Consider the following 14,309-nt stretch of genomic DNA (forward strand, 5'->3'; position numbering starts at 1 on the left):
TCTCTGCCTCAGTCTTGTTTCAAAACTCAGAGGAAAACCTCTTCTCTCCCTAGCCTATTTCTCATAGTTCATTTTGGGATACAGTTTGCATGAGAGGAGCTGTTCAGGAGACAGTTTGAATATTGCTCAGTGAATCTATTGCCAGAGGTTTGTCAGCTTTTAGCACCATACACATTTTCCCCAGAGAGTCTGCTTATATACTGCAATAACCTTTTTTTTTGGGAAGGTGTAAAAAGTCATGCGTGTGAGCAGTGTGGAAAGTCATTTGCCAGAAAGGACATGTTAAAAGAGCACATGAGAGTCCACGATAACATCCGAGAATACCTGTGTGCGGAATGTGGTAAAGGTACAGACATCGCCTTTGAATTAGACATTTTGTTTAGGTTACATTTCCCATATTAAAACCAATAGCTTCATTAAATACCAGGGAAGTCCTCAAAGTAATGAGAGTCTTGTATTTTGAATAGGAAGCCATGCTGATCAGGATGCTAGGGGTCTGCCTTAATTTTACATCCATCAGTTCCCTAGCCTGCAGCAAGCAAACCTGATTTCTAAAGCTCTTCATCTGTTCTGCTGCAAATTTCAGGAATGCTTGCTTGCCTGATTTCCATTACATTTACGTCCCAGAAAAGAGTCAGAAAGAACCCAGTTTAACTGTGCGTTCTAGGCTGAGTTTTCAGGAGTTAGCAGTTAGAATAAACATTTTTCTCTACTTTGTTACTTAAACAACCTTGAACTGGAATCCCTGCAAGACACTAGTATTGTGCCATAGATTATGCTGTTGTCAAATTCCCTGTCTCTCCGTGCTTTTCTCTTACCCTCCTTAGTGATTGTTTAAATATTTTCATATATATTTTACTTAAAAAACCCAAACCCACTAGTTAAAGAGCATTTCTAGCTCAGCTATGGGCATTTGTGGACATCTTCTATTAGGGATGAAGTTAGGATTATCTGCTTGAAACATGCTCTTCTTGAGTCCTTACTCTGGGTGCGGGGCAAAGGGTAATGCGGATGAATTTTCCCACCATGTCTTCAGTTACATCTTCATGGCTCACAGGAATGAAGACAAAACATGCTCTGCGTCACCACATGAAACTCCACAAAGGGATTAAGGAATATGAATGCAAGGAATGCCATCGTAAATTCGCACAGAAGGTCAACATGCTGAAGCACTACAAAAGGCACACAGGTGAGAGCAATCCAGAGGACTGGTCATCCTACAGAAATCGCACTTAATCAGTTAAATGGTTGTTTTGGAAATATATGACATTACCCTGCTCTGAGCAGTCGAAGAGCATGAGCAACACAGCTTAAAGGAGTCTTTTACAAGGTATGAAGACTTTTTGGCCTCTCATGAGCAGAGACCTGCCCACTGTGTCATGGTTTGTTTTTTTAACATAGACCATTGGGTCTAGGGTACGGTTTTTGACTTGAAGTAGGGTTTGAACTCTGATCCCCAGAGACAAATGTCTCACCCACTGCACCAGCTCCAATTAGTGCCTGCATTTCCTACAGTACTTTTGCAAACAATGGAAAAAGTGGCTAGTGAAACTGATTTTTCATAACCTAAGATTCACAGTTGTACTAGGTACTGTTGTTTATCACTCCAGTTTTAAATGTAATCTCTCCATACAGGGATCAAAGACTTTATGTGTGAGCTCTGTGGGAAGACATTTAGTGAGAGAAACACAATGGAGACCCATAAACTGATTCATACAGGTAAGTGTTCTAATGCAATGTATCAAAAGACAACAGCTTGACATTCTGCTTCAAGCAGTCCTGAGTCAGCGTTCTGCGCTACGTAATTAAAAAAAAAAAAGGTGTTCCTCTTAATGCAATATTACAATATTCACCTTTAGCGATATCTACTAACTCCTTTTCATTTCATTTGCCACCAGTGGGGAAACAGTGGACGTGTTCAGTCTGTGATAAGAAGTACGTCACCGATTACATGCTTCAGAAGCACATCCAGCTAACTCACGATAAGGTAGAAGCTCAGAGTTGTCAGCTCTGTGGGACAAAGGTTTCTACCAGAGCTTCAATGAGTCGACACATGAGGCGCAAACATCCAGAGGTGAGATCTGTGGCAGATGGATTGTGGCTTATTATCAATTCACTTGGCTTAGCTGTGACTTCAAGTGGGTCATCTACTTCCTCCTTCTTACATTCTGGCAGGACTGATCTTGGTTATTTGTAAACCAAGTGTCTGTGTTAGGCTTGATTTTCTGCATTAATGGCAATTCCACAACTATCTTGCCCCTCTGTTTGTGTTCCTTCTAATTGCTGATTCATAAACATTTAATAGTTCCCTTTTCCTATTAATTCAGCTAAGTTTTTCTGCTGCATCTTAACTCTGTATTTTTCTGTTTTGTACTCATCAACTAGAGTGGATAATTGATCCCTGTTCCTTTTATGGCGTTCCTTTCACACGTTTGTTGACAGCTATCATGTCTTCCCTCAGAATTCCTTTAATCTAGCTCAGATATGGCCTGCTCTACTAACTTTTCCCTTGGAGATCTTACTTTATAAACCGCTTATCATGATTATTGCTCTTCCTTGATCTCCTTTGTTTCCCAGTGAAGGCTCGGAAACACAATAAGGGGCAAAACTCTTGCAGTCTCTCTTTTGCATTAAAACCAATCTGAGTAATAAAGTACCTGAAATGTGGAGAGCTGGTTGTTTCTGATCTTCAGTGAACTGAGATTTATAGATCCTGTTGTATACAGTGGAGCATGCCACACTCAGAGACTTGTAGTTCAGGGGTGCTGTAATTTTTGTTGCTCACTGAGGCATCAGGGCAGGTAAATGATGGTTTGTCTTCTCCTGAAGTCCTTCAGGTTTAATGGGGTATTGTCTGCCTAGGAAGCAAGAATAAAAAGATGCACTGCAGCTGCTTTTACGTTTAAACTAAATTTCCAGCAGCGTGGTCCCTTTGTTTATATGGCATATAGTGACCCATACAGTATGCTTATTTTTTCCCACAGAAAGCAATGAGATTTTATGGAATTTAAATGTTATGGAATTGGTTGCTGGGGTGTTAGTGAGAGGAAGGAAAATTATATACCATAAGATTATTATTATGAATGAAAGTAAAACACATTATATTGATTAACCAAATCAATTAAAATGCATTCGGTTGCATGATCTTGTCCTGTGTTATTGTCAGTGGATCTCTCCATTGCTGTTCTGTACTGGCCATAATTTATCAAGCTGACCAGGATCTGTTTATCTGTAGGTTCTTTCAGTTAGAATTGACGATTTAGAGCAGCTCCCAGAAGCTACCACCATTGATGCCTCCTCTATTGGGATTGTTCAGGTAAACTAACCATAGCAGAATCCTAAATTCTTCTGTGGCTTTGGGTCCTTGCCATTCACATGCTGTTTCCATGGCACTGAATGACATACACCATAGCCACCGTCACTGGTGAGCGACCCCGGATAAAACTGGAACCTGCTGAGGAATGCTGGGGTTGGATTCAGGATCCTGTACGCACTATGAGCAAGTGTTTTGCATTTGTCACAGGCTTAGTCTTAACGGAGGATGAACAAACTCCTTTTCCTGAAGGTGGAAAAACAGGTTTGAAAACTTTACTCAAACACTGTAGCTTCTTATTATGGTAGTGCCTAGAGACTCCAATGGGGATTGGGTTTGTGCTCTGTTTATAGAGAGTGAAAAAAGAAGCAGAGAGGACATGCAGTGGAAAAATGGAGCAGAGTGTGGGAAGAGTTAACAAATATTATTAAGCATTTCGGTACTGTCAGTGTGTTGGCTCTGTGATGAATAGATCAGAAACAGAGGCCCTGCTCTCAAGGCTAACAGACTTGTGGTAATCAAACTGTGGAAGCAGCATCACAGGGCAGATTTGAGCTGGGGCTTTATAGGCCTTGTGGAAGAAGTGTGTTTTAAGGAGGGACAGTAAAGAGAAGAGATTGATCAGATCAGAAGCAGGATTCTGAAGAGGAAAACAGAAGGCAAAGCCCTGGCCTTACTGAAGTCAATGGAAAAACTCCCATTCATTTCAACTGAGCCAGGTTTTCGGAGAGGAATAGGAGAAGGAAATGAAAGAGGGACGTTAAGTGCTCAGGTAGAGCAACAGGGAACAAGTGAGCATGAGTAGTAAGAGATGGGGTGGTCAGGGAGCAATGCTGGGCAAAAGGTGAGGACAGGGAGTTTTAATTTTATGTTAAGTGAGCAGAAGGCAGTGGAGGGATTCAAAGAGGCAACAAACATGATCAGACTGTCTGAAAAATGGAGCAGGAACGGGAACCACAAAAATGCCAAGAAAAAATAGAGTGAAAAACAGAAGAGGGAGTGGGCAGAGTGGAAAACAAATCCAGAATGAGTGTGAAAGACATTGCAGAGAGAGGGAGAAAAAAATAAGGAAAACCAGATTCCAGGCCTACTGTAAATAAGGGTTATGTCCTTTGCAGATATCTTAACTGTGGTCAGCATGGTTGGTGGGAAATGCATTTTTCAGTGACTCAGCTCAGCTGGTGTAGGTCATTTTTTGAATAGTACTACAGAGATGCTAGTAACCTCTCTGCTCTGTGGTTTAGTGGGGGTACCGGTATTGTAAAGAGTTAATTACAGGGAGCAAAACCATTCCCTCACATCTGGTGTTAGCCAGTTTGTCATGTCATCTTCACCTGGGGATGGACAGCAAACCAACCTCTGGTGACACTCTGAACTAAATGACTTGAGCAGCGACATTCAGTTGTACTGAAAACTCTGTTCTTGTAGCCTGAGTTAACCCTGGAACAGGGAGAGTTACCCGAAGGCAAGCATACGAAAGCTCCTAAACGTGGCCATAAGCGAAAGCAGAAGCCGGGCGAAGAGGAGGAAGTGCAAGTGCCTGAGGACCCTGCCTTCAATGAATACACAGAGAAAGAAGCTGAATTCACAGGGAACGTGGGAGATGAAACCAATTCAGCTGTACAAAGTATTCAGCAGGTGAGTTCCCATGAAAAGCTACTGGACAGACATTGCAACAGGGGTTGATGCTCTTGGAATCCTAAGGGCAAACGTGAATGAGCTAGGGATTTAAAGCTGCAGGTAGAAAGCACAATTCAAAGAGATATAGAAAGATGGGAGAGGAAGAGGGGTCTATGTAATCTCCTTCACTTCCACTCAACTCCTTATCTTCATTTCTGCCCATTTGGTGCCCCTGCCTCTTGCTGAAGCTGTGCTTGCAAGTTTGGAGTGAATCCAGGGGATCATTATCAATATTGCATTTGTCTCTAGCTTGTTAGTTGCTTTCTTCCACTTACAGCAGCAGTCGGATTCCCTTCAGCATGATATCCAGGGCCAGCAGTAGTGGCACCAAAATGGTCTGCATCCAGCTAACACATTTCATTTCAGAGAGCCCAACGGAAGGTTGAGGTTTTATTTCTGTTTTTCCTTAGGTGGTGGTGACCCTTGGAGACCCAAACGTCACGGCCCCTTCTAGTTCTGTTGGGTTGACAAATATTACCGTCACCCCGATTACCACGGCAGCTGGAACCCAATTTACAAACCTCCAGCCAGTGGCTGTGGGCCACCTTACTGCTCCTGAACGCCAGTTACAGCTCGACAATTCAATTCTTACTGTGACATTTGACACTGTCAGTGGTTCTGCCATGCTGCACAATCGTCAAAACGATATTCAGATACAGCCACAGCCAGAGGCAGCCAATCCCCAGTCTGTGGCGCATTTTATAAACCTGACAACCCTGGTGAACTCCATTGCTCCTCTAGGGAACCAGATCACAGAGCAGCATCCGTTGACGTGGAGGGCAGTGCCTCAGACCGATGTCCTGCAGCCCCAATCGCAGCAAACACAACAGCAGTCAGGACAGCAGCAAGTTCAAACAGAGCAGCAACAGCAGATGTACAGCTACTGATTTATACTTGAAAAGACTTGAAATGGACTGGACCATGAGACAGTTTAAAAAAAAGTGGAAAACTATACGTGAATTGTTTGCTGGATACCAAACAGAGCTGGAAAAATGTTTATACAATGAAATGTAAACTAAAATTGGCATAGCACCCTGCAACGCTGTGGTCTTGACATTCGCACACTATTTCTAAACACAGCACCATCTAGAAGTCTCGTTCTAAATTCAGCACCCCTGTGTGGTGGTGTGTTTTGTGCAGTGATGGTTCTGGGTTTTGACAACAGCATCACAATAGACCTTACACAAAGAGAGGAAATCACAAATAGTAAATATGACTAACCCTTCAGCCATACAATTTAATTGTTTTCCAAGCTGGAGGGAATGTATACAGTGAGCTGGGGTTCACTGGTTGTCACCTTCTAGAAACTGAAATGTAAAGATATAATTGAGCCCCCCAAAAAAGGATTGATTTGTTTTTTTCATCCTTAGACAGTCTTGTATCGAACAGAACATCTGGTAAAGTAAGGGTGAGGGTTTGGGGCTGGAAGTGGGGGAAAGTCTATGGGGTGAAAGAAAATGTACCCAATTTCACAAAGTATTTCCATTGTAGTGATGGAAAAATCTTTTATGAGTAAAACATGTCAGTGCTACCTGAAGCAAATAGCCAGTCTAATGTTAAAACAACTTTTACGGTCTTCTAGTAAAGTTAAGTTTGAATCAAACCGGTTGTGAGCTGAAACCATAACATGATAAGATTTTATGTAATTTTGTTAAAATTGCTCTTTCAATATTGCTTTTAGCTAGGAGGCCTGAAGAGCAATCAGTCCCCTTTGATCAAGTTCAGGATGTGAATTACCAATTAGTCTTCTTTCATCATGTAATAAACATTTGAGAAAGTAATTTTTTATATAACCTTTGTATTTCACTGTGTGTTCTTGGTGGATATTTACGTATCAACGGCTGGTCTGACTTGGTTCCATGTATCTTTTCATCTCCTTATTCTTCTGCATGGCAGAACTAGTGTGTGGATTTTGCTTGTAGAACTTCCAAATCCCATAGCCATCCACTGGCTGTCATGAAGTCATAAAGTGCAATATCTAACATTCATGTATACTGCCACAAGGAGGCAGTCTGAGCCAATGGATATAGGCCTGCCTGGTGATATAGGAAATGAAGGACAGATACATCCATCTATGCTGAGACTGCCATTTCCAATGCCTGATAAGCTGTATCCTCCATATCTTCTCTTTGTGCCAGTGCACAGTCTGGATTGTTGCATATCAAAATGAAGATGATAGCCTCTCACACAAAGGACAAAGCACTGCTTTTCTCAAAGAGCAGTGAACAGTAAAAGTTGCTCTCTGCCACTGGACACCTGAAAGGCAAAACTTCCAAACCACCAATGGATGAAGAAAAAGTTCCTTTCCTGCATTACAAACAGAGGCACTCAAACTTGCTAAGAGGGATTTTCCTTGATACGGCAATTGCCGCACTTCACAATGGATACAGACTGATGTTAATGAAAAGCCTGTCTGTGCCTAACACATTAATGAAAATGTTCAGTTTGTAAACAAAAACGTGATGAGGAATGAGTTAAACTTGAAAGTGTGTATCAGCAATATCTACCTCACCCCTAGAGAATGAATTATAATATCCACAGAAAAATCATTCTACTTAGAGACAAAAACAGATCCCTCAGAAGTATGAATGCCTGGAAACAAATAGCTAAGGGATGTGCACCCACTTTTCTCATTATTAATTATTTGTATTGTAGCATTGTCCAGAGGCCTGAAATAGGAGCGGGACCCCATCGAGCCAAGTTCTATACAAACATTCAGCACAGAGAGTCCCTGCCCCAAGGGGCTCACAACAAAAATAAAATTCAGAACCATATATTCTTTCTTCAGTTACTTTTGCCCCATGCAAATTACACCTTCCCATGCAACCTAAATTATGCACCCTTGTTGTGGTCTGAAATAATAATGTTAGTGAGATGAAGAAATAACATTCTGTTTAATTAGAACTAAAGATTTCAAAACTAACAAATCCTGCATCTTGGCAGGGGGCTAGACTAGATCAGCATTTCTCAAATGTGGCCACAGCCTTCTGGGCAATGATTGGGTGAAGGGGCAAAGCAGCAGCCTCTTCCCCCCCCCCCCCGCCCCTAGTACCCTCCCCACGCCCCTAGTAGGGGTTGGGCCCTGTCCTCTGCAGACACAAATGCTGGAGGAGCAGGCAGCCAGTGAGTTCCCCACTTTTGTGGGGGCAGGTTTCAGCCCTGGAGTGGTGGACAGCAGGCTCCAGCTGCGGGGCTCCAGCTGTGCAGTGAGGGGCTCCTTCCCCCTGTGCACTGCTTCAGGCTCTGTCTCCAGGCCCCGTCTCCAGGCCCCATCCCATAGGCGCGGGGCTTTGGTGACAAGCTCCAGGCTCAGCAGCCCTCCCTCATCACCCTTGTGTCCCACTGCCTTCTCCAGCTCAGGGCTTCAGTCACACTGTGGCAGGCTCCAGCCCTAGGCTCATCCCCCATCACCCCTGGCCTTCGCTGCCTCCTCTGGCCCCAGGCTTCAGCCACGCAGCGGTTATCAGCCACTGGCTCCTGCTGCCTCCCTATCCACCTCCCCATCCAGGGCTTAATTTATCCCCAGGCTTGCCAGGGCAGAATAAGTCTGCAGTGAAAGTGATATTTGTATGTTTGTTAATATCACTTTTCACAGCAAACTTAGTAGCTAGCTGGGAGGCTGTGAAAAGAGATATTAATATACAAGCATCACTTTTCATAGCAGCAGGCTGACTAGACTTAAGTCTAAAATATAAAAAGCAACCAAAAAAGCAAAAGGGGCAACAAAAAGGACAAGAACATGCAAAGCACCTTATTTGTATTTCTATTCTGCTGAGACCCAGTAAAGAATAGAGACAACTGTACATTATTTTTATTATTGAGTCTGCAAAAAAAAACCCAACTCTACATAAATAAATCACATACACATGTCCAAATCATTGTACATATTTGTTTTTCCTAAAGTTAATTAAGTATTTTAGGAAAAATTGACAGAGTGGCCACCAGCAAGAGTTGGTGGTCGCATTCTGAGGCCACCAAAAAAATTGTTTTGAGAACCCCTGGATTAGATGACCCTTGCTGTCCCTTCTAACCTTATGGTTCTATGATTCTATGCCCCAGGGTACATTTGCTTATGTTGGAACTCAGAATTTTCTGCAAGTGTGTTGTGCTGATTGAAAGTGGGGTTTTTATATATAGAGAGAGAGCGTGCGCACCGGCAAAAAAACCTTGTGGCTGAGAGAAAACATTATGGAGTTATAAAATATGTTGATCTATGGTGATGTAAAGTTAACTGGTACATTTTACCTACATTTACTAACAAACATATGTATTGCTTTTAAAAAAGTGTACTACATGTTAGAGCCATATCACACTGAAAATAGACCCCTTGATAAGGAAATGTTTGGGGGTTTGTTTCCTTCTTTCATTTTCCTAGTAATATGTATTTATGCAAACTGAAGGTTGGATTAGGAGGTGTAAGTTCATCAGGTGGCAGTAAAGTAAAATGAGCATGTAGCATGAGTGTGTATTTAGTTTCTTTAATTTCTCCAGAGCCTTGTAGATTGGTGTTTCTGCAATATAAATAATGAGGAAAGTGGCTTCATCCCTTAACTGTTCATTTCCAGACTGTCCTATTTGAGGATTTTTGAAGCAGAAGCACTAGAATACATTTGCAGTGGGACAGGATAGGCTCTATTGCTATATGCTTTCAAAATCAACTCATTCCTACTGAAGTTTGTTGTTTGTGAATTTCCCTGCTTTTTTTCCTTTAAGTGCCAAATGTTGAAATAGGGTTGATGTTTATATGGTTTGCAACAGAGAGAGCCCTGAGACAGATTTTATGAGGACCAATGAAGCAGAGCTTCTTTCCTCCAGATGTTAGCAAGGCCATCGAAGGAAAGTTGGGGGTGGGGAAGAGTTCCATGTGGGTGGGATCAGGGTGGGCACAGTGGAGGAGAAGGAAAGGCTTTTTATCTGGGTGATCATATAATGAATGTGTGCATGCCAACCATTTATTTGATCTACTGTAATCATATCAAAAGAAATGTCTCTTTTGAGCCTCCAATAGCCTTCCCCTAACCCCAAAATACTGAAAGGCATTTCACTGCAGGAGAACAAAAGGCAAAAACACTGAAGTTCCTTGAAGAGATTATGAGCTTAAAAAGTATTAGAAAGTTTTTCAAAAAATAAACTTCAGCTACATTTTTCAGAGCACCTCAACTTTAAAACTGTTTTACTTGGGTCAGTATACTGCAAACATCACATTTATCAGAGCATTTCTCTTGATTTTTTTTCACTAAACTTCCCCCCCAAAAGCCCTGTACCTAGGGTGAGATGCAACGTATGGAACTGCAGCACGACTGATGTCTTTTTGGAGAAGTTGGGGTGGAGGATCTTGAAAATGAGCTGATCTTGGAGAGCTAGTGTGTGCTGCAGCTTCACAACTATTCTCCCTGTGAAAACATGTCCTTTGTAATGCTACTGTGGTCGGGGTTATCTCTCAGGATTGGCCTGCTTTTAACTTTTTTCCACAGAGTTTGTCAAGGATTTTTCTTTAATACTTTGGCCCAATATGAGGAACTTACTTATCTGAGCAGTTTCTATATCTCCGTTGCTCAAGAAATATTGTCTTTAGTTCAAATGAATACCAAAGTTATGCCCTTTTGTTTCAAAGTAAAAATACAAGGGGTGTGTAATCCAGCACAGAGACATGCATTTATTGAACAATATCTTTGCCAGTACATCACCAGCCTTTTTTGACTAATGTGAAGTTATTCCCTGTCTTTTCAGCAATGATTTGGGAATTTTGCACATTGATAATAGCAAAATATTGACTTATTTGGAGCCAAAATAGCAACATTGTATAGCATTCCATGTACATACAATTGTCTATTGATAAAATATTTAGTTGAATGGTGCCTACGGCACATGGACACTGAAACAAAGGAGCCTCAAGCTGCAGAATCTTTACTAGCGCTATCATTCAAAACCAAAAAAGGATTAGTGTAACCATCGAACTTTGCCTGCAAGTTACACAGAATTGCTCTAAAGGCAAGAAGCTTACTCAAGTTATGTCTCGTTACATTTGTACGTACCACAGAATACAAAAACACGGTACAGTTTTCAAATAATTATACTACAGCACTGCCATTGTAAAGAAGTGGGATGAGGAAAAGGTTAAGTCCTCCTCACCTGTAGTCTGAGATCTCTCAGGAAAACGTACTGTATCAAGTGCTATTACACTGTCTACTATTAAACTTTTTTGAGACTTCTCAATATGGAAGGTGTATATTTTGTGTAGAAACGTATATATTGCTTTTCCATCTGTCTAAATAGCCACATTCTCTGTACCTGTTAATGTTCTGGAAATTTTGTCTGAAGTTGACACATGGGTAGGTATTCAAGAGTTAATTTTTCAGAAAAGATTTCCTATCACTGTGTAATAGAACAACCCAGTAAATGGTGCTGTGTGTGTATGCAAAGGTAACTGAATTTCCCATCCTGAAAACCATGAGTAAAGCCATATGTCTCTCTCACTCACACACACCATACGCACACACACAGACAGAGAGCCTATAGATGCCATAACATCTCCAATTCCTGGTTTCCTTAAAGAAGGGAAATTCAGTGCATCTGCTGTGGACCGAGCTTCCCACTGCCATTCAGAAGCCTGCAGAATTTTGTAATTTTGCCTTCAGTTAACAAGTTGTGAGTCACTGACTTCATTCGTAGCATTGTCGTCTTCACATAAAGAAGCCAAACAGCAATGCTAGAAAGAACGAAAAAGAGCTGCAGACTCTTCTAGATTCTGATGTTACTTTGAGAATCTATATGAATTTCAATTTCCAGCTGTTTGAATATTATCTAGAAATTTAAATTTGTGTTCATTCACTATGAAACAAGTGAAGACTCTCCCTGGTGGGGTGTCACACGTATGAGGAAATGCCACGGGTAAAAGGGAAATCAAATTACTATTTTTATTCTTGGAGCAAAATAGCTACCTTATACCATTACAAGCACAAGATCTTACAAGAGGGCATTGGAGGACATCAAGAAATTAAACGGAATTCATTGCAAAAATGCAGGGGAGGGGGTTCAAAATAGCATTGAGACAATATCCAAAGGAGAAAATCTCACCGAAAGTGAGAATACTTGTTAGGCCACTGGAGCTGGTGAGCCTTGCAGGGGCAAAAGGGCAACCTGGAGCACCAGGAGAGACACACTTCTCACAACAAATGTGGCATTTGTACTTTGCAACTCCATCACTCTGCAACCCCAAAAAACAACAGATAAGCTTGTGCCAGCTAATGTCCAAAAAAATTAAAAATCACCAGTTTCAAGGAAACTGAACATGGGGAAAGACCCAGATGGTTATCAGGTCTTCCAAAGGCTGTTTCCTCCAGCTCTGAGAGGTTTTATTTTTCTGCCACTAACCCATTTGCACTCCCATAGGTAAGAAGAAGTTGCAGTTTTCTTGATAAACCCCTGATTTGGAAACCTTTATAATGCTGCTGTAAAATTTTACTTCAGGCTCTGACTTACACAAAGTGTAGCATACAGCACATTTTAAAACAAACGTTGAGAACATTGTCTTGGATGTTTTCTTTGTACCTTTCTACGAACACTACTAGTTTGAACTACGGAACTCACATTTCCATTTCAAACTGAAATTCATCATGTGAAGCATCCGTAAGATAGTCAAACCACATTTGACATTTTGGATTGTTTTCTGAAGAATCCAAGAAATCCACCGCTGCCCTTGAGCTCTCCCCTGACACTCCGCTATCCTCGGTCCTGAGTGCTCTCATGCATGCTGTCTCTGCATCCACGCACGCAGTCCCCTATTGCTGCCCCGCATCCAGCTCTGAGCTCTTCCCCAGATAGACAGTCAGGCTGAAGAGCACCATCCTCACCAGGGGGCCCAGCAGTTCTGGGAACCCAAACTGCATTCTGTCTCTCTGCTTTTCCAGGAAGCACCAAATGCCCAGATCCAATTCTCTCATGTGCCTGTGACTGGGGATTCCTGGTGCTCCCTGCTTTGCTTCTCCCAAGGGTTGAGGGTGCCTAGGGACACCATGACTACAAAAGAGGTGTTGCAATGTGGCACATGGGATTGCAATGCCTTTCCAATTTGGCCAAGGAAGGGTCTGGACTGCTCCCTCATTGTGCCCCTGCCGAGCAGCGGGTCCTCTAGCCCCACCCACCACCAGAAAGATCCCGGGCATGACTGTGCCGGTAGCCCTCCCAGAGCTGCACTACACAAGCTGCAGGGCTTGACTCTGCAAGGTGCTCAGCACACTGGCCCCAATTCAGCAACTCACTTAAGCACGTGCTTAACCTTCAGACTCATGGAAGTCCAGGGGAATTACTTATGTCCTCAAAGTGAAGAATGTGCTTAAGTACTCTGCAGGCTGAGAACCAGAGTGCTCAATACCTTGCAGGATCAAACCCACAGTACACATCCACCTCCTGCGCGGACTCCCTGCAGCCTATTCTCCCATCCCTATCGCACTGGAAGTGCAATAGTTCTGCTGTGCTGGGTGCCCTCTGCTGCCCTGCAGAAAGCTGGAGGCTTTGGGCTTTAGTTTCCTCCTGAATGTTCACAAGACTGAGCTTTTATCGAAGGTACCTGTGTTATTTGCCAGGAGCAAACACTCAGCAACCTGCAAAATGTGAAGTATGTGGGGAATACTATGAGAGTGAAGGGCTTTTGCCATCGTAACAATGGATGGGACCTGCATAGGGAGTGGGGCTGAATTGACATTTATCTTGTACCAGCCTTAACGAGATGAGCTGGTGTCCAGTTATGGAACTGCAGCAGAATGTGTTTTCTGTCTCACCATCAGTCATCTTCTGGTACAAAAATAAGGAAACATGATTTTGGCTAAACGACTCTTAAAAACCACACCAAGAGAACACGCAGGACTGAAACAGCCTTCGGCCTCCCAGCACAGTACAAACTTCTCTCATGTGCTGCACTTAACATCCAATCAACTTTTGTCTTCTCTTCTGCTGTAGACAGTGGAGCTTAGGTTCACTTATTATTTTAATTTATTTCTAATAGTATGTTCTGGGTTTTAATATTTAGTTTTGTTATATTTAATGTTTCTAAATTTTCCATTAAAGGAAATGGCCTTTGCATTTTGGGTGCAGAGGGAATGAAGGATCAGACAGTCATTTAATAAACAGTTATCTGGTAAAGGCACTTTTGTTGCAAGGTTCCTTAGAGAAGGAACTGAGGAAGACTGTCAGAACATTATTCTAGAAACACATGCCAGTCCTATAGACAACCTCCTGTCCCACACAGAATGCTTCTTTATTATTATTTGTCCTACACTATAGCATTAAAAGCCCCAATACAGATCACAGACCATCG

General features: G+C 42.3%; 1 protein-coding gene across 2 annotated transcripts in view; it reads left to right on the forward strand.

Annotated features, from left to right (window-relative positions):
* PRDM15 (PR/SET domain 15) overlaps positions 1–6,755 on the forward strand; it is a 45,099-nt gene extending 38,344 nt beyond the window's left edge. The window contains exons 18-24 of one of the 2 annotated variants that reach the window (XM_074969605.1): positions 227–346; positions 1,058–1,189; positions 1,636–1,719; positions 1,899–2,074; positions 3,236–3,316; positions 4,742–4,951; positions 5,404–6,754. In XM_074969605.1, the coding sequence (XP_074825706.1) occupies positions 227–346; positions 1,058–1,189; positions 1,636–1,719; positions 1,899–2,074; positions 3,236–3,316; positions 4,742–4,951; positions 5,404–5,880 (1,280 nt within the window). In that variant the 3' untranslated portion in view covers positions 5,881–6,754. Of the gene's footprint in view, positions 1–226; positions 347–1,057; positions 1,190–1,635; positions 1,720–1,898; positions 2,075–3,235; positions 3,317–4,741; positions 4,952–5,403 lie in introns of both variants that reach the window. The other variant, XM_074969614.1, reaches the window with a different exon arrangement.
* Positions 6,756–14,309: the final 7,554 nt, after the last annotated feature.

This window comes from Natator depressus, chromosome 1 (genome assembly GCF_965152275.1).
Source record: "Natator depressus isolate rNatDep1 chromosome 1, rNatDep2.hap1, whole genome shotgun sequence".
In the NCBI taxonomy this organism is placed as follows: Eukaryota; Metazoa; Chordata; order Testudines; family Cheloniidae; genus Natator; species Natator depressus.